Source organism: Manis javanica, chromosome 1, assembly GCF_040802235.1.
Source record: "Manis javanica isolate MJ-LG chromosome 1, MJ_LKY, whole genome shotgun sequence".
Taxonomy (NCBI): Eukaryota; Metazoa; Chordata; class Mammalia; order Pholidota; family Manidae; genus Manis; species Manis javanica.
In genome coordinates this window covers 211922003-211942402 of record NC_133156.1, presented here as the reverse complement: position 1 = coordinate 211942402, position 20400 = coordinate 211922003, and the positions used below count along the sequence as shown (strand labels likewise).

The 20400-nt window shown below is 43.8% G+C and overlaps 1 protein-coding gene across 5 annotated transcripts in view; it reads right to left on the bottom strand.

The window, feature by feature from the left end:
- Positions 1 to 4491: 4491 nt before the first annotated feature.
- The window catches only part of DHX57 (DExH-box helicase 57), an 85751-nt gene continuing 69842 nt past the window's right edge, over positions 4492 to 20400 (bottom strand). For 4 of the 5 annotated variants that reach the window (XM_017672089.3, XM_017672088.3, XM_073214143.1 and 1 more), the window contains 5 exons: positions 11770 to 11904; positions 11059 to 11133; positions 9064 to 9198; positions 8258 to 8458; positions 4492 to 6556 (listed from right to left, as the gene is read on the bottom strand). In XM_017672089.3, coding sequence (XP_017527578.2) covers positions 6413 to 6556; positions 8258 to 8458; positions 9064 to 9198; positions 11059 to 11133; positions 11770 to 11904 — 690 coding nt within the window. In that variant the 3' untranslated portion in view covers positions 4492 to 6412. Of the gene's footprint in view, positions 6557 to 8257; positions 8459 to 9063; positions 9199 to 11058; positions 11134 to 11769; positions 11905 to 13583; positions 14131 to 20400 lie in introns of those variants that run through there. The other variant, XM_073214148.1, reaches the window with a different exon arrangement.

Sequence of the window (20400 nt, the reverse complement as noted above, 5' to 3'; positions counted from 1 at the left end):
TGGTAGGCAAAATTGCCCCCAGCTGAGAATCTCTGCTTCAAAACAAACAAAAACTATGTTTTCTCCCATGAGGAAACTTCTTTATGGTCTTTGTATAATATGATAAGGTCCTGCATTTGTTATAACAAACCTCTATGGACAAAAGCCTTACTTGAAAGGTCAACAGACATTTTTGTTATAATATATTTGAAACCCAAGGACAGAGTGAGGCAAAACTTATTAAAAGGGGAGAGAACCAAGATGGTGGCATGCGTAGAGCAGCAAAAATCTCCTCCCAAAACCATATATATTTTTGAAAATGCAACAAATACAACTAATCCTAAAAGAGAGACCAGAAGACACAGGACAACAGCCAGACTACATCCACACCCGCGAGAACCCAGCGCCTCATGAAGGGGGTAAGATACAAGCTGTGGCCCAGCGGGACCCAAGTGCCCCTCACCCCAGCTCCCGGTGGGAGAAGAGGAGTCAGAGCAGGGAGGGAGAGGGAGCCCAGGGCTGCTAATCACCCAGCCCCAGCCATCCGCAACAGAGCGCAGACACACAGTGCGTGCATGGGGTGCTTGAAACTAGGGAAGCAGGACAGTAAGACCTGTGAGCGGGTCTCTGCAGCCGGCACCCCGGGACAAAGAAAAGCGAGTGCTTTTTGAAAGTCTTAAAGGGACAGGGACCCCACAGCTGGACGGAAGTGCCCCAGGACACTTAGCCCAGCAGCTGGGAACTCAGGGCACCCCAACCCCCACAGCGGCAGCACAGAGGCCCCACAGCATGATAAACAGCCTCCCGCCTGTTCCCCCTCTGACACGGCTCTGCCATATTGGAGAAGCAGCCTGAGGCAGGCTACACCCACAGCAGCTGCAGAGCTAAATAAACTCCATAGCGGCTGGGCAAGATCAGAAGCCCCGTCTGCACGTAGCTGCCCAGCACAAACTGCTAGAGGCTGCTGTTCTCCCAGGAGAGGAAGGCCATAAACTGGCAAGAAGAGACTTTCTCTTACCCAACACACACGCCAGCTCCTCACAAATATATCTATTGCCATGAAAAGGCAGAAGAAATTGATACAGACCAAGATCACAAAGGCAAACCCTGAGAAGGAGATAGACCTAACCAGTCTTCCCGAAAAATAATTAAAAATAAAGCTCATAGCCATGATGATGGAGCTGCAGAGAAATATGCAAGAGCTAAGGGATGATGTCTGTAAAGGAGATTACAGAAATGAAACAATCTCTGGAAGGATTTATAAACAGAATGGATAAGATGCAAGAGGCCATTGATGGAATAGAAACCAGAGAACAGGAACGCATAGAAGCTGACGCAGAGAGAGATAAAAGGATCTCCAGGAATGAAACAATATTAAGAGAACTGTGTGACCAATCCAAAAGGAACAACATCCGCATTATAGGGGTACCAGAAGAAGAAGAGAGAGACAAAGGGATAGAAAGTGTATTTGAAGAAATAATTGCTGAAAACTTCCCCAAACTGGGGGAGAAAATAATCGATCAGACCATCGAAGTACTCAGAACTCCCAACAGAAAGGACCCAAGGAGGACAACACCAAGACACATAATAATTAAAATGGCAAAGATCAAGAACAAGGACAGAGTTTTAAAGGCAGCCAGAGAGAGGAAAAAGGTCACCTACAAAGGAAAACCCATCAGGCTATCATCAGACTTCTCAACAGGAACTTTACAGGCCAGAAGAGAATGGCATGATATATTTAATGCAATGAAAGAGAAGGGCCTTGAACCAAGAATACTGTATCCAGCATGACTATCATTTAAATATGAAGGAGGGATTAAACAATTCCCAGACAAGCAAAATTTGAGGGAATTTGCCTCCCACAAACCACCTCTACAGGGTATTTTAGAGGGACTGCTCTAGATGGGAGCACTCCTAAGACTAAATAGATGTCACCAGGGAAAATAAAATCACAGCAAAGAAAGCAGACCAACCATATACTAACTAAAGGCAAAAAATAAAATCAGCTACCCACAAAAGCAGTTAAAGGAAGCACAAAAGAGCACAGAATTAAACAACCAATATATAAAGAATGGAGGAGGAGGAATAAGAAGGGAGAAAAATAAAGAATGATCAGACAGTGTTTAAAATAGTTCAATAAGCGAGTTAAGTTAGACAGTAAGATACTAAAGAAGCTAACCTTGAACCTTTGGCAACCATGAATCTAAAGCCTGCAATGGCAATAAGTACATATCTTTCAATAATCACCCTAAATGTAAACGGACTGAACGCACCAATCAAAAGATACAGAATAATAGAATGGATAAAAAAGCAAGACCCATACATATGCTGCTTACAAGAGACTCACCTCAAACCCAAAGACTGTAGGAACAAAAAAAGACTGAAGGAACAAAACAGCCATAGAATCATAGAACCTAAGAATGGACTAACAGTTACCAAAGGGAAAGAGACTAGGGAGAAAGGGAGGGAAGGGAGGGATAAGCGTGGGGAAAAAGAAAGGGGACATTACGATTAGCATGTATAGTTGGGGGGGGGGCATGGGGAGGGCTGTGCAACACAGAGAAGACAAGTGGTGATTCTGCGGCATCTTACTATGCTGATGGACAGTACTGTACTGGGGTTTGTGGGGGGGAATTGGTGAAGGGGGGACCCTAGTAAACATAATATTCTTCATGTAACTATAGATTAATGACAAAATAAATTTTTTAAAAACTTATTAAAAGAGGATTCTCAGGAAGTAATTGAGTCTTTTTGTCTAAGTTACCCTGTCCTTAATTATTGTAGAAGAAAACCAGCCACAGATAATCTCTTCTGTAATTCATTCAACATGGAAGGAAAATGAACTCTTCAGGCTATTTTCAGGTACATCTAGGTTGGAGGAGGTAACAGTAAACTGCATTCTCTGCATTAGGAATAAATGAAACTACTTCTGTTGAAAATGCTTATTAAATAACTATCTTATTATATCATCTTTAGCAGTATTGTGTTTGTAATATCCTGGGTCATCCTCCTAAACACTGAGTCTCACTGTTGGTAGTTAAGGGTTGGGCTGAATTCCAAGGCCACCCCTTGGATGTTGCTTTTTCAAACTAACCCCTCCTATTGGCGTTTGTTGCTGTTTCTTTCCTAAAAAAGTTTAAATAGAGATGAAAAAAAATCTAGTCAATTTATTCTAAGCCATCCTAACTCTCACCAGGGAACTGGGTTCTGGCTTACCTACTCAATTAGCTGGGTTAGGAGTGACTCAGGGGTGGACGTGGGGCTGGCCCAAATCGGGCAAAGACTGGGCAAAGGGGCCGAACTGTCTGGGGGAACCAGTTCCTGCTTGGGGTGCTGCCCTGTATCTTTTGAAACACTGATTCTACTCATTCCTGATGGTTTATACAGGGCATGAATGAATCTCTAAAAGGGATACTCTCTGCTCTTTGATAAAACAAATATTAAAATACCTAAGATTTTAAAGCACCTTAAAGATTAGTGATTGGCTACAAACCCAATCTCTGATATATCATTTTGAGGGTAGTAACATAGAAATGGCAAGAAAAATGTCCGTGTTAATGACTGACTATGGTTAACTGTTCACACAGGCATCATATTGCTTTTACATTTATGACTGAAAGACATGGACGAAGCTTGTCACTCTGGACAGTCTAAAACTACTACTGTGACACTGTCGTGTTACTGTTCCTATCTTGTTTCTGCCCGAAGCACTGTGTTCTGTGAGTGCTTCCTTCTGACTGACACAGATTCACCATCAAGATCTAACTTCTGAAAACAGTGTATCTTTTTCAGTGTAACTTCTGAAGCCCAATATATTTCTTAACTGGCTAAATAAGCAAACTTTCCCCTTGCAATTAGGAAATATAAATCCTAGGAATTATGCTTAATTCTAGTGTGATTTAGGAGGAAGGAGCCAGCCTCTGCCTAGGTTTGGTCAAGCATACGAGTGGCAGTGTGAGCATATTCTGCTGTCTCCAGGAGTCCATTATTTATGTGGCTACTGGGTGACACCCGCAGGACACCCGCAGAGGGAAGGCCCAGCTCACCAGCTCTCAGCCCAGCAATTGAAAGAATGCAACACAGAGTTCAAGCTCCACAAAACCAGCCTGGGCTACATCTGAAAACCACACCCTTGGTCCTAATTTGCTTACATTAGCTCTATGTTATTTTATAAAGTACTTTCACAAGATCTTATTTCATGATAACCTCTTAGGGACATATTCAAATCATTGCCTAGGAAGGAAAAAACATTATTTGCCATATGCCTACAGATCCACAGGCTGGGTACTTCCATATATTATTTAAACTGTTCAGGTAATAGAGTGGGAAGACAAAGACCAAAGTTCATTACTTGTCAGGGAGTTTGCATTACAGTATTCAGATATGGAACTCAAGGAGGAAGAAGACAAAGGTAACTAATGCTTTGTCAACCTGTGGCTGCCTCTAAGAGTGTTTAGCTATTCTCATTCCTTGAGTACTTCCCAATTAGACAGTACAAAACAGCAGTGCAGACTAATTCTGTAGCAAGTACTTTATTAATATTGCCCCTACTTAGATTCCAGCAAAAGGAAAGCAAGTATTTCAGAAAGCAATTACAGAGTTCTCCACAAAATTGACATTAATGCTGACAATCTTGTTGGGGCCCTAAGAAATCCAGTTTCACCTTGAAATGCTATATATTTCATTCTGATCTTCAATGGCAAAGAAGTAATCCTCTTTCATTTATCATTTCCTGATTTTAATGACTGAGCTGAAGAAACTGGATTTTGGGGGTGAGGATTTTCTTATTCGGTGCCTTTGGCCAAGGCTTCCCAACCTTTTTCCATAACCTGGCACATCTGTAACATGATACGGTTTGTGCATTTGTGTGTGGCTGCAAGTAACCAGCCCAATAATGGCTTCCCTGAGGGGAGTGAGTTCTCAGCACTTGGAATGTCAAGTACCTCCCAGCTATATGCTTTGCTGCCAACTTGTGTTAAAAGCTGCAGGGCCACTTGGGCAGATGGCTCGAGCCAGGGCAGCATGAGCTCTGCTATAGCACCGGAAGTCAAAACTGGTTTTAAAAAACTTTTTTAGAGGGTTAACAGTTTTTTCCATTTCTCCTAAATGTCCCAGTCTGATCAGTTCTGTAATGTGAGCCTTGTTTTCATGCCAAGGCAGAACGTGGATACTGTGGGTGCTCTGCATCTGTATGTTTACTTAGAGTGATGACGGGAATTAATACCTTCTAAAAATAGTGCTTTGAGTCTAACCTTTTCAAGTGCACTGAAGCTTCAACACACTTGACAATGATCATTTTGGACAGTCTAGAAGGATTCTTGAAAATCTAACTAAGATAATACCTTGACAAGTGAACACCCTCCACTGAGGTGCTTTTGTCGGTTAGTTTGAATTCTACCTACAGTGTGAAACCTGTAGCGTCTCTACCCGAGGGCTAGATAAACACAACTTATTTCTCTTTAGTTCCTTTGGATTCTTCCTAGCTATACTGATAATTCTCCAGGAAAAATATAAAGGTACTTGTATTTTTTCAAAATGTTAGTGCACCATTAGCCTAAGTGGTGGCTGAAAATATGTAGTCTCATGGAAGGTATTTTTACAGCTATAAATCTGACACTAGCATGGCAACCTTTTCTACCTCAACTGTGCCAGCTCTGGTCTGAGAACACAACTACAACTCCCCTTTGGGTATGTGAAATGTGGCCATTAGACCTGGGTGAGTTCATTAGACAATAAAGATTCATAAGCAGAAAACTAAAAGAGAATGAGGACACCCAATTATTTTGCTTTTAAGAATAAGAGTGTTATGGATAAGACCAGCTCGAATTTTAATAACAAGTTAAGAGCTCATTAAGTTTGGCTTTTTTGGGCTGCATTTTAATGAGCAAAAATGAAAAACCCTCACAAATCAGGTTTACTCTGTGGTCAATAGCCTAAAATTAAATTTTAATTTTTCTTGCTCACATGATCTTTTTTCCCACTGTTGTGACTTCTCTCAGTTGAGCCTATGACAGAAAAACAATCAGTATTTCTCCTCAAGCCCCTATTTCACCCCGTAAAAAGCAGGAGAAAAAAAAATACATAGGTTAAAGCAGAATTGTATTCAACATTCACTGTGGTGTTACCAGGTGAAATTCATTCATTCCAGGAAACCATCACAGGGAAAAAAACACGCAAGCTGATTTTCAGACTGTCTCACATCGACACTCCAAATTGTGCAGAGTGCCCACTGCTTTGTTAGCAATACTTAGCCGGGAACATTTCCTAAGGGTATGTGATGCCTCATCTGACCCAGCAGTGCATGCCTGGGGCCCCGTCCCCAGGGCCGGCTCCAGCCCCAGCACACAGCTTTAGTTGGAGGTAGAGGTGCTGCTGTTATTTCCCAGGTGAGCAAGAAGCAGGTGAGTAGCAAGCAGTCTCCTAAGACTGGCCTTTACTGTGTGGTGACAAGTTTCACAATCATGCTGATGATCCGGGATCCTCGAGGACATGTACACAGATCTATGCTCGGGTTTTTTATCTTATCCTGGAGGAGCTGGTCAAGTTCGCAGCGAAGTTCCTTTACTAATTCAGCCACCTAAAATGAAAGTCTCAATGTAAGCAGTGCTTGGACCAATAGGAGAGGAGAGGTTACTGAAGGAAATGCTTCAATTATGATTATCATTATTCTAGAATTTCAACTCCATTGCAGGGAAAAAACTGAACACATTCTTATTCTGTAAGTTCATCTAAAATTTCTTGATGCCACTATAGGAACATTCACTCATTCTCAGCTCTGTAATATACTCAGGTGGGGTCCATTATAAAAAGGTTCCTCTAGCATATCTCATTTAAAGAAAAGATTAAATCTGGAAGAATGGTTTTTATGCAGTGCTCTCCATATTAAACCTTGGCCAACTTCTACAGTTTGCTCCAAGAAGAAAAGCAGGAAAATGGAGAATTAAAAATGGCAGAATTAAAGAGATCCCCAAAAAATGTCTTCAGCTTTGAGGTACATTTTAGGCTTTGGTGGGGAGAAACAGCTGCACATTACGGCATTTTGCCATGCTTGTGGGGTAGTAGCCCTGCGGCCTGTTTCCCACCAGCTTATGTGCTCCTCCCCCATTGTTCAGCAACGATGCAGGTAGGACCCTGATCTCAATCAAGCAGGCTCATGCTATGAGCCCTGCTGGCACGGATGGTTCAGGCAATCCAGGCCTTTGGGTCCAGACATTTCTGTGGTCACAGGAATTGGTTTAGGAGAAAAGGTTTGATGGAGCTTTTACGAAAGGTTCTGTCTCTCCTTCTGGACAGTATGCCACCCAGATGCGAGGCCAGGAGCTGCTGCAGCCATCTGACTCCCACAAGGTCAGGCAGATTTTGTTGTAGCTGAGCTACCGAATTAAACCAACCCTTCCTGGCCTTCTTGACCTGAACTGTCCAATCTGACAGCCACTAGTCACACGTGGCTAATCTAATAACCACATGAAATGTGGCCAGTCCATACTGAGATGTATTTCTGAAGACTTAGTATGAAAAAAGAATGTGAAATATTTCAATAAATTTTTAGATTGATTATATGTTGAAATTAAAACTTTCTAGATATATTAGGTTAAATAAAACATATTTCACTTATTTCTTTCTATCTTTTTAATGTGGCTACTAGAAAAATTACGTATGTGGCTAACATATTGGAATGTGCTACTTTAGACTTCATAGTTAAATACACTTTATAAGTTTACAGATAAATTTACTTTAATGGTTGAGTTGGAATTTCTGCTTCTTGCAACATAAGACGTCTAACAGATGCAAATGTTAGCATGAATTTCTTAACCACATACTCCCCCTTGAATGTTTTCTACAGAGTCTCATACAGTGAATAATTGAGATCTGAGAATAAAAGAATTCAAATCCATTATCTTTTTTTTTTAATGGTAGAATTGGAATCAGGGTGATTTTTATTTGTTTTGGCTCATCTATTTTTTTCTGATTTTTCTTTTGGTGAACATACATAATTTGTAATAACAATTAGGAAGTTCCAACCCCTCACTCATAGCTTCTATCCTGATCTTTCACACCAACCCACCCTGGGCTTCCATTCCCAGTGTGCGTGCTCTTACTAAGGCTCTACCTTGGCCTCAGGTCAGCCTCAGTCTTTCTTAGTGTCCCACTGAAGACCCAGCACTCATTCTTAATCAGCTTTGTTTTTCTTGGTCCCTGAAGGAATGTCCTATACTTCCAATTAGTAAAGCCCCTCAAGGCCTGAGCCTCTTTGGACAGACCTGTCTGTCACCCTTACTTGATGGGAAGCAGCTGCAAAACGGATCCAACCATCATCCAAGGAGACAACGAACTCTCCCCTCTGAAGCTGCACATTCACTTGGCCTCCTCCAAACAGGACCAGGGGATACACAGACACCACGCTGCAGTCTCGGATGAACACCCGACTAGTTTTGATCTTCTCGTGGTACACCAGGTAGGGGCTGTCAAAATGTCTGACCTGGAACATAAGACCTCAGATGATGTCCTGGCAACATGAAGGGGGTTCCACCAGAGAGAGGTTCATGTCCATCAATGACTCCCTAATTTATCTCCAGCCTATGCCTTTACCCCTGAGCTCCACACTTGTACAAACAACTGCCTACTTGATGTCTCCACCTGGACACCTAATAAGCATCTCAAACTTCTCACGTCCAAAAAGAATTCTTGTTTTTCCCCTTCTTAGAGAGTTTACCATCTCAGAAGCCTCACAGTAGCAGGCTGGAGGAGGAATGAGAGCTGAGGAAGTGGGACCAGCAATCCAGGCCATTCCCTTATAAGGCACAGATTCAGTGATGTAATTACATCGTGACTTCTTTAAATCAGCACTGCAAAGACATAACTTTATATTTGAAAGCAGGCTTGAGCATTTTTTTTTGTATGCAGTAGAATCTTAAAATGGAAACAATCCAATTTCCAGTCCATTAATGCTTACACAACCTCCCCAAGTCAGTGGTGCTGCTGGAGAGAACAAGTGATAGAATGAGGTTTGGCTGCATTTAAGGGACTGTGCTTCCACCCCAGGACCTGCCATATGTAAATATAAGTACACCCCATCATTCTGACCTGATAGTTCACCGAAGAAGGGTGAATGTGTACGTATCCATCATTCTTGGTAACAAACTTCAACTCATCTGATTTGGGTGGCATTCTGACAGCTCCAGTACTGGTCTTCTGAAATTTCCCTTCCGGGCTTTTCACCTAAACCATAGGTGTTTGTAAAAATAGGTATAAAATACATGTATTTCCACTGTAGGAAGTATGCCTTGGCATGAAACCAATCTTGTCTGAATGCCTTTGTTGTTTCTTCCCTCTCTCACTTACTTCCTTTGGAAAGTAGTAGAAGCACACTATTTTTTTCTTTTTTTTTTTTTACTATCAAGAAGTGTGACTGTGGGTGCAGAAACTCTGGGTGAACATACCACACACTACCCACTCAAGTGTAACTATCCTGGTAGTTCAGGTCTGCACTGGCCAGCAGGTGCAGAGGGCCTGCTGGCAACACCAGGCCAGGAATCTGCTGACGAGCAACCACAATCCCAGTTTCATGTTTCCAAACTAACTTCTTTCCAAACAGTGAAAATGAGATTATACAAATACACAGATCATTTCATTTGAAAAAATAAAAGCTTATCTACACACACACGAGTTATATACACAGCAAAAATAACACGTTTTACCGTAGAAAATAATATATCACAAAAAAATAAAGATCTCTTGTAATCACATGACTAAAAAATAACTAGCATTATATTTGATAAATATTTTAGTTTCCTCTGCTAGATTTATGTTTATATATGGAAACAGAGAAACCATAAACATAATATAAATAAAAATATACACATGTATGGAACTAATATGACTGTTTTCTATAATTTACTTTAACTTAATAGATTGAGAACATTTTCCCATGTTGTTAGATATTTTCCTAAAACATAATTCTCAGTGGCTATGTAGTACCTAGTTGTAAGGATCTATAGTAATTTAACTAATAAATTCCCTATTATTGGAATTTTAGACTATTTGCAACTATAAACAGTGCCAGAATGAATATTCTCCTAGCTATATCTTTATGCATATATGCAATTATATCTTAATAATAAATCCTTAAACATGAAACTGCTGTCTCGAAAAGGTATACCAATTTATATTCCCACTAGGAGTAACAGTTTCACTTTGAGGGAGCTTGTGATAGCAACAATATTATACTTCAAAAAAAATTTTGTCATTTTCAGTTTAATCACCTGAAGTCCATAGTTTGCCTTAGGGTGCACTCTTGGCATTGTACATCTATGGGACAAACGTATAATGACATGTATCTGTCACTATGGTATTATACAGAGTATTTCACCTTCTGTGTTCTGCATATTCACCCCTGGGACCCCTAATTTCTTTTGAATATCTCCATAGTTTTGCTCCAAATGATTTTTTAAAGTAAATTTCAGATGAAAAGGTATGCAAGTACTAAGCAGAAAATGTGCCATAAGTTACTCAGCAGATGTCAACTGAGCATTTCACAAAAAGTTCATTGAGAAATGACTCAGTATGCTTGACAAATTCAAATTCTAAGTCTGACAAGGACTGGATAATTAAGACTCAGGTAGAAGTCCAATAGCACATTCAGGGAGGGTCTCCGGAAGGCTGGCCACAGGCAGTCCCATGGCAAAGCACTGACTTGTTTGACTTTGTTCTTATTGAATTCTAGTACAGCATACAGGGCATAAGCGAAACTAGTAGAATCAAGTTTCTATCTAACATATAAGGTCAGGTATGCAGAGGCTGACTGACAGACTCACATTTATGTCCATTTCAATTTCTGGAATGTCACATATCAAAAGAATTAAAGAGGCACCTCATTTTATACAATAATGGTGTTATCAAATGATGTATCTAACCCAATCTGGGGAACTGAAGGAATTGGAAAGGTATAGTAAATTAAGAAAGACTGTGTATGTGTGTGTGTACATGTATCTCTTTAAGATGATGAATGTGTACATCTTAACTTACATCTCTTGGCTATAAATCAAGTAAGTGGGAGATCCAGGAAAAATGTGTTGTTACCTGCACTACATTTGGATACAGAGCAGCACACAGCATTGCTGATATCAGCTTAGGGTTCTCAGCATTTGAGTTTGCCTATGAGAGAAATATAACATTATTCTTACAAAAATGTGGCTATTTCTGTCTGTGCTCTGGAATTTATAATTATATTTCATTTTATTTCTATCTTTTAACAAAACAAAACAAAAAAACATCTAATTTCTACCTCTTTGCTAGAAAAATTCTAAGTAAAAAGTAAATCTACCAGGCCACATTCATATAGGACCCAATCCAAGAAGCCCATGATAATTCTTTCTAGATCTATGCAAAGCTGGTACAAAGCAATGTTCCTAAGGATCATTGGAAAAATTCTGTTCATGAGATGTTTAAAATCTCCACAAAGTTCTAACTGCACAGAACAGTGGCATCAGGTTTATCTTTAAGAATCCTATAGTTACACAAAAAACTATCCTTGGTTGGAAAAAGGCTAGTCTGATTTAAGAAGACATCATTGGAAAGTTCATTCTACCTCTTATGGACTCATCAAGAACCAGAGTGAAATATAAAAACAAGAACAATAGTAATAGTTAACAGGGTTTTCTTGTAAATGAAGAAAGCCCCTAACCCACCGCTCACAGGACTCAAATGAATTGTACCTACAAGTGTCCCTGAGTTAATATGCTATCCACGTGCTAATTAGAGAGAAAAAAGAACTAACTACATATTCTTCACCTCTTCTCCTGTGGCATCCAAGATACCATCTCCTCCTTGGGCCCTTTTCTCAATGTCCCTTGCTCTGAGTCCCTCCTTTACAAAGCCTATATCCGATAACAGTTCAGTAAATTGTCGTTTGAGACTGGCCATTTCCTGAAAAAAGTGGAGAAAAACATCTTTAAGCAGGGGCATCAACATATCAAAGGTAAATGCAGAGTCTTACAAAATGAACGAATACAAAAATGCATTACTTCAGTGGACAGTAATGTGGCTCACATGGGTTCATCAAACAGGTGTGAAGATTTCTTGTCATTTCCAAAAGGACAGTTTTCACTTACATAAACTGGCAGAGGGAGTGAAACAGTTACATAGAAATTCACAAATTTCAGAAACCCAAAGATCATTTATTTAACTCTGAATTACATGTTTAAAAACACTTTCATTGGATTTTGGGTAGGTCTGATTTTCTTGGAAATTCTTCTGACAGCAAAAAGTATAGCTTACTATGTTTGGAACCCCAATTCAAGGCGCTGTGATGCTGTCTAGTTTTGTCTCTGCATTTCTGCTCAGAGCCTCCTAGTTCTTTACCTGAGCCTAGAGTGGTGAGTGTTCTCTCTCAATGGGTACAGAACACCCCCCCTCATAACTCTCCCTCTCTCTCTTACCTTGTGGTCTCACTGGCTCACATCTTTTCCTAGGCGAGGGACATTAGTAAGTGGTTTAGATTTAGACACCCCTTTTTGTAGCTCAGCACAAGTGTGAGAAAGAAAAGCACAAACCTCTTTCTCTTCTGGCCTCTGTTCAAATACAGGTTATCAGACAAGAGAGAAGGAGATAATGACAATCAAAGGAACTGAAAGCTAAGCAACACTACCCTGTCTCTTGATGAAAATTTAAGTATTTTCTTGGAATGTCTCAAGTACACGTGGATAACACAGCAACGTATAACTAGGGATTAAATATACCAGAGTTCTATTTCATGACAAGGTTTTAATTGGTATCTTAATAAAAATACTACAATCTAAGATGGAGTTCAGTGAAAAGAGGGAACTCTGTTTGATGGACCTCACAGATCACAACAAAATCTACATATATCCTAAAGGAAAATAATTTAGTAAAAAATGTAATTTAAAAGAAATATTTTATATCTAAAAAGTTTAATGACTTTAGGAAATATTTATCACTGTACTTTACATATAAAATACCCTTTAGACCAGTGGTTCTCAACCCTGGCTGCATATTAGAATCACTTGGTGAGCCCAACAACAATAGACAGATGCCCAGGCCACCCCTAGAGAGCCAGATGTAATTGTCTGGGGTGGAACCTGAGCATTTTTACTTATTTATTTTTTTAAGTTTCCTCAGGTGAATTTAATGTGCTACTAGGGTTGAAAATTATGGATTCTGATGTATTTGTAATAAAGCTAGAACCTTTGTTTTCTCAACATGTCTCACTGCAGTACATCTGAAGGCAGAGGGGAATGAAGACAAATACTGGGATGGTTTGAAGGTCTCTCACTTCATTTTAATTGCCAAATTCAGTCATTCATGCATTTGTTCAATGAATCTTCACTGAGTGTCAACTGTGTGCTAAGCACTGTTCTAGGGACTGAGGATACAGTGTTAACCAAAACAGATAAATTCTCTGCTCTGATGGAGCTTCTGAGATAGAGATAAATAAACGTCAAGTCGTAGTAAGTAGTAAGTGAAAGGAAAGGAGCGACACATAGCAGCAATTCACCGGAGAGTTCTGCTTTATTAGGGAAAGGTGCTGGGTTATATAGGAAGGGGCATGAATTGATTGAGGTGTCACTTCTACGGGGCTGGTGGCTGTTGGCTAGGTGCTGGGATTGGGAGGGGGGCGAGAGGTGATTGGGCTTCAGGTGGCGCCGGCGGGAACTGAGGACCCTGAAGAGAAGCCGGAAGTTTGCCATCTTACTGGTGGGGACCCTTCATTCCCCCCTTTCTCCTCAAAGGGTTTGTGGACATTGCTTTCTCTCTGGCTGCTTCCTGCTGAACAGGGGCGGAGAAGGGAGTGAGGGCTTGAGGATTGGGAGGAAAGGGTTGATAGGACTCCCCGCAGTAAGGACAAGTAGATGTGAACTTCTTCACGTTTGAAAATCAGTGAAGGTTGCCTGTAACTATAGGTTGAGGACCTGTTGATTCTAATGGTGCCAAGAGGATATGGGTGTCAGGAGCCAGGCGTCTGCGGCCATTGTTTCCAGGAACAGTTTCTAGTGGAGAGAGGGGTCCATCTCAGCGTGTGGTGAGGAGGTCACGTGAGGGTGAGGGATCTTCTGTGGCCAGAAGCTGGTAGTTCTTGAGTAAAAGCTGGTTGAAAGCTTGATTAGAGATTTTTCCGACTTGGGATTTGATGAACTTTATTATACAGGGTAAGAAGAGACAGGCAAGAAGAATGATTATTATGGGGCCTGCAATGGGCCAGAGCTAGGTGAGGAGGGGGTTTGTTAGTATTGAAGAGAATGGGTTGGAATTGGAAGCAGAGTGGAGGCTGGAGGCAAGGTCAGTGAGTTTGGTAATGTCAGTTTCTACAATGCCGGAATAGCAGCACTCTTCCCAGAGGAAGACGCAGGTGCCGCCCTTCTCGGCTGTAAGCAGATCTAGGGCCCGCCGGTTTTGAAGGGTGACTTTAGCTAGCAAAGTGACCTGTCTTTGGAGAGAGGCTAGAGAATCGGCAGTGGATGTCAGGGCTCCCTCAAGTTTGGCATTGAGATCTCTAACTGCCTATAGAGAGTGACCAAAGGCTTCTCCCGAAAACTTTGCCCCAATGGCTGAGGTGATCAAAGAGCTACTGACCATGATGGGAAGGAAAGCAGCTCTTTTTGTGCGCGAGGGCAAGGGAGGTTGGAGCTCAAGGAATTCTGCCATGCTGTAAAGTGTTAACTGTGGGATTAGGGTGACGAGAATGGGGTGTATCGGAGTTGAGAGGCAGTGAGTTGAAAAGACTGCCATTACACCAAAAGAAGTGTCCCGGTTGCGTAAAAGTCTTAGAGCTGGAGGTAGGGGTGTAGATAGAGAGGCAGTGAAGTGCGCTGGAGGGGGGTGGAGTTGGGCCTACACAGTGGTGGATGGTGAGATTATCTGCGTATTCTGGTTCCCATAGGGGTATGTCTGCCAGGGGGCAGAGGGGTTGTCTTTCTGCATGGAAGGAGTAGTTGGAAATATTAGGGGGCACGGCGGTCAGCAGTGGGCGCTGTAGTGATGTACACAAGAAACAATTGGCTGTGTTAAGGGTGTGGTTGAGAAAGATGGTGGTGTCCTGAATGAGCTGTAATGAAGAGTAGGAGAAATGGGAAGAGGGGCGGGGATAAGAAGATGAAGAGGCGCCATCAAGAGTTTGGATAATGACTTTTTCGGAATGTCTGCTATCTGATGCAACTTGAGAGATCTGGGAATGAGAGGGAACATACTTTTGAGAGATATGAAGGGTACCGTGGGGGGTTGAGGACCCCCCCCATAGTAAACTGAGGCTGTGACTCTGGCAGCTCATCAAGAGTCCCAGGGATCTGGGATTGATAAGGAGAATGAGCTGTTGGGATATTTCATGAAACGGTTGGAGGAGTAATACTGTGGGTACTGGAAGTTACTCATGTAGTGAATTGCACAAGACCAGTAGGGACATCTCTTGTACGTGTCTGGCTATCGCCTGCAACAGGCTTGTTTTTGGTCATAGAGGAAGCAGAGGCAGGGAGAATAAGGGTAGCTGCTAGTGAACACTTCGGTGGAGGGAGGAAAGTGGAGGTATAAAGGCTCAGAGCAGCTTTTCAGAGGGCAGTCTGGTGTGGCAATGAGGGCAGTAACTTTTGTTTGATGCTGTGTGTAAGTCTCTCTGACTTTGAATCGCCATACAAAGGAGGCTGGAGTGGCGGGGAAGACAATAGGAATGAGGAAAAAAGCGAGAGAGCAGTAAAGGAGGAAAAAGTCATGATTTGGGTATGGATGGCAAAGGGGGTGAACGGGATTTTGGAGGAAAGAGGACAGTAAGGTCAGGAGTCTGGAGGGAGGGAGAGTCTATAAACTTTTGTAGGTTAAGAGATCTTTTAGGTGATGTGGGGACAGAATGGTAAGGTGCGCCCTGAATGTCAGTCTATGAGCTGCCTTCTGCAAGAGCTGTCTAGCGGCTAATGCTCGTAGGCAGGGGGCCCATCTCTGAACTGTGGGGTCTAATTGCTTGGAGAGATAAGCTACTGGGGCAAAGGATGGGCCATAATATTGGCCTAGGACTCCTAGAGCTTGACTGGACCTCTCATGAATGTATAATGAGAAGGGCTTCGACAAATCAGGAAGATGGAGAGCTGGGGCTTCCACAAGGGCTTGATGGAGCTTAATGAAGGAGTGTCGGGGTGAGGAGGATTATGGTTTTTTAGGGGGGAGCTCTTGCTGAGGTCGTATAGGGGTCTTGCCAACATGGAGCAGGGAGAAGTTAGGGATCTACACTCTAAAATATCTAGCCAGGCCTAGAAAGGAAAGGATTTCTGTCTTGGTTTTGGGAATGGGCAGGTCAGAGAGGAGCCATTTTCTGTCTAAGGTAATGGACTTTCTTTGTCGAGATAGAAGGAATCTGAGGTAAGTGACAGGAGGGGAAGAGATTTGAGCTTTGACGGGGGATACTCGGTAACTTCTGGAAGCTAGAAGGTTAAGTAGGGAGGCAGTGTCAAGTTGAGACTGTTCCCACGAGAGACTGAGGAGTAGAAGATTGTCTATGTATTATAATAAGGTGGACTTGGAGTGATCATGATGAAACTGTTTGAGGTTCTGAGCTAGGATCTGTCTAAAAATATGGGGACTATCTCGGAAGCTTTGTGGCAAAACTGTCTAAGTGAGTTGTTCAGAATGTCTTGTGTATGGGTCCGTCCAGGTGAAGATGAAAAAAATCTTGGGAGCAGGGGTCTAGAGGGATAGAAAAATGGGTCCTTGAGATCTAGGACTGAGAAGTGGGATGCTGAGACTGTATGGATTTGGAACTAAGGTATGTATAGGGACAATGGCTATGTTGATGAGGTGAAGGTCTTCGACAAGGCGCAAAGATCCGTTGGTTTTTTTTAACAGCTAATATGGGGGTATTAAATGGGGAGTGAGTGGGTCTGAGGTAATTTTTGTTTAAGAGATCTTGAATGATGGGTTGGAGGCCTATGAGGGCTGAAGTGGTTAGGGGGTATTGGGCCTGACAGATATACTGAGAGGGGTCACATAATTTGATAGAGGCAGGGGGACATAGGGCCATGGAGGGGCTTGTAATGTCCCAAACTTTGGGATTTACAGGGTGTATGAGGGCAGAACCGGAGCTTTCATTGGGTAGAGGGGGGTCGTCAGCTATGAGGGCCATCAGAAAGGGAGTACTGGGGGCTGTAGGAGTGTATATAGTAATGGAAACGTGGAGGAGGGAAAGGTTGTCTCGTCCTAGTAAAGGGATGGGACACTGGGGCATAACTAGGAAGGAGTGGGAGAAAGGTATGGGACTGTCTAGGATGCATAAAAAGGGGGGGTTTAATGGGAAAATCTGTTTACCTCCTACCCCGACTATAGGAGTAATGGCTGGCGTGGTAGGGCCCCGGTATTCTCGCAAGACTGAGAAGGTGGCTCCTGTATCTAGGAGGAAGGAGATGGGGCGACCGTCTACTGTTAAAGTAACCCTGGGCTCCTGTTTGGTGATGGAAATGGTCAGGCGAGAAGCCCCCGGGCCCCGTCAATCTTCTTCTGCCAGCCCCACTACGGCGGGCTTAGGATGGGAGTTGTTCGTCCAGTCTCTCCTTCGGGTGGTTGGGCAATCAGACCCCCAGTGGCCCTTTTTGTGGCATCTGGGGCATGGGGTGATAGGAGATCTGGGGGAGGGGCACGCCCTTGACCAATGTCTCTCTTTTCCGCACTTGAAACAAGCTCCTGGGGGGGGCTTGTCTGTAGAGGGGCGCCCAGGTTGTGGTTTTATCAGCTGGGCTAACATCTGGAAATTGGCCTGATCAGCCTTTTGTTTACCGCGTTCTTTCTCCTCCTTCCGGTTATGGAAGACTTTAAAGGCTACTGTTAGGATCTCAGTCTGTGGGGTAGCGGGGCCCTGTTCTAACTTTTTGAGTTTAGCTTTAATGTCGGGGTAGCTTTGAGCTAGGAAGTATGTCATAAGGACATGTCTTCCTTTAGGTGTTTCTGGGTCTAGGCTGGTATACTGTAATAGGGCTTGATTGAGTCTGTCTAAGAACTCGGAGGGGGTTTCATCTCTCTTTTGAATTATGTCTTGGAGCTTTTGAAAACTGACTACTTTACAAGCTGCCTTTTTCAGACCCGCTATTAAGCAGGAGGCAAAAATATTTCGAGAGCAGAGACTCATAACGAGAGCAGAGCGGTGTTATAATTTTAGTGTGGGTCTTGTTCAGGGACAGCAGTGGGGCCAGGGGGATAGGTGGGGTCAGTCTTGTGGGTTTCGGTAGAGTGCGTTTGGGCGAAGTCACAAACTCGTCTACGCTCTTCAGGGAGGAGAGTATTGGCCAGGAGCATGAAAATGTCATGATGTGTGAGGCTGTAAGACTGGAGGGTCCATTGAAACTCCCTGATGTATGTCGTGGGATCAGTGGAAAAGGAACTTAGGCATTTCTCTAGTTGGGCTAAATCTCTTAAGGAGAAAGGGATGTGAACGCGCATGATGCTTTCGGATCTTGCTACCTCCCGGAGGGGGGTGATAATTTTGGGAGGCCTTCGGGACCGAGTCTGAGGGGGACTGAAGGGTTCTGGCTCAGTCTGTGGGGGAGTGACGTGGTCTAGCCATGCCTAGTCGAGCAGGTCCTGAAGTGCAGAAGGGGGGGGCAAAGAAAATAAAGAAAGATAGAATCGGACCCACGTGTCGCCAGCTAGCAGCCCAGCTGCTTGCCTCTGCCGCTCTAGTTGGGCTTGAACTCATGACTCTGAGGTTAAGAGTCCCATGCTCTACTAATTGAGCTACAGCAGGGCTCCAGTTAATTGCTTATGGAATGCGTTGTTTTCTATTTTTGCCACATCGGCAAGTGGGGGAAGGGCATAGCTAGAAGCAGGGGCGGTGTTTCTACACATCTTTAAGGTTTCCCTATTTTCAGAGTGAGGAGTCTTGGCAAGATATGTTTTTGTGGACAGATAACTTCTAAGGACTGCACATGTTTTTGTGGACAGATAACTTCTAAGGACTGCACATGTTTTTGTGGACAGATAACTTCTAAGGACTGCACCAGTTGTTCTCTAGCTTGTGCTTTCCCATGCTGCGTTCAGACATGGGGGAAGGTGCTTTCCCATTCTCCCTACAAACATGTGAGAAGACAAAGGCGGTCCCTAACAGGGGAGAAACAGGTGATGAGAGCAAAGACGGAGGAGGCCCTTGGGACTTAGTTAAAGGGGGGGCTGAAAGGCTCAGGCTTAATCTGCGGGGTAGGAAGGCTGAGGAGGTGAGATGGGGGAGGAGATGGTGGGGGAGGAAGGGAGAAGGGCTGTTGTAGGAGAAGAAGGGGAAGGGAGTGAACAGGAGGCTTCCGCGGGGGCGGCGGCTTGCAGGCTAGGAGAACTTGGGAGGGGGCGGGGGGGGGGGAGGAGGAGGAGGAAAGCTTTGATATAGGGAATCCCCTTCCATTTTTTCAGGCGCTGGCGGTAGTTAAAGAGATTGTGAGTGATGTTAGGATCAAGAGTTCCCCCTGCGGGCCATTGGTTGTTATTGTCTAGGGGGTATGTCGGCCAATCTTGGGAGCAATATTTACGGAGAAGTTTTGATTTTATATCAGGCGTCAGGGAGAGGGTAGCCAGATGCTTAAGGAGGCATTCAAGAGGCGAACCTTCAGGGAGGGATGAGGAGGCTCCCATGGCTAAAGGACAGAGAAGGAGACAAACAGGGAAAGATGAACAGAGATCCTCGGACTGGAAGCAGACCACAAGGAGACAAAGGGCGTCCCTGATGATCCTTGGTGGTCTGCGGAAACTCGTATATGAGTCGGAATTTCTTAGGAAGTGTGGGTCGTCACCCAGACTTCCCTAAGAAGGCAGAGTGCCGGAGTCACGAGGTACCTAGCGCTAGGCGTTTTCGGCGGACGGAGCAGAAGGAGGAGGGGGGGAAAAGGGAGCGTTCTCATCCACAAAGGAGTCACCTCGTTTATGGCTGTTGGAGGGGGATGCCTGAGTCGGCTGCAGCCGTGAAGGCTTGAGGCGGGGATTTATGGCTGTCGGAGGAGGGGCCTGAGCATCCGCCGCAGCCGTAAAGGCTTGAGGCGGGAATTTATGGCTGTTGGAGGAGGGGCCTGAGGGTCCACCGCAGCCGTGAAGGCCTGAGGTGGGGAGCGTTCCCTCCTCATACCCAAGCGTCAGGGCCTTGCCGGACGATCACGGTCAATGGCACTGCGATAGCTCGGAGAAGAGTGGCCCACCCCGGGGGGAAAACTTACCTAAAGGCCAGAGAGGAGTGGTGAGTGTGATGAGCCAGCGCCGGAAAAAGAGGACGAGGGCAAACTGCTGCTGGTGTCAGGGGGAAGACGGGGCCCAGTTGGGGTGTCCCGTCTCCCGGGTTTCGGCACCAATGAAAGGAAAGGAGCGACACATAGCAGCATTTCACCGGAGAGTTCTGCTTTATTAGGGAAAGGTGCTGGGTTATATAGGAAGGGGCATGAATTGATTGAGGTATCACTT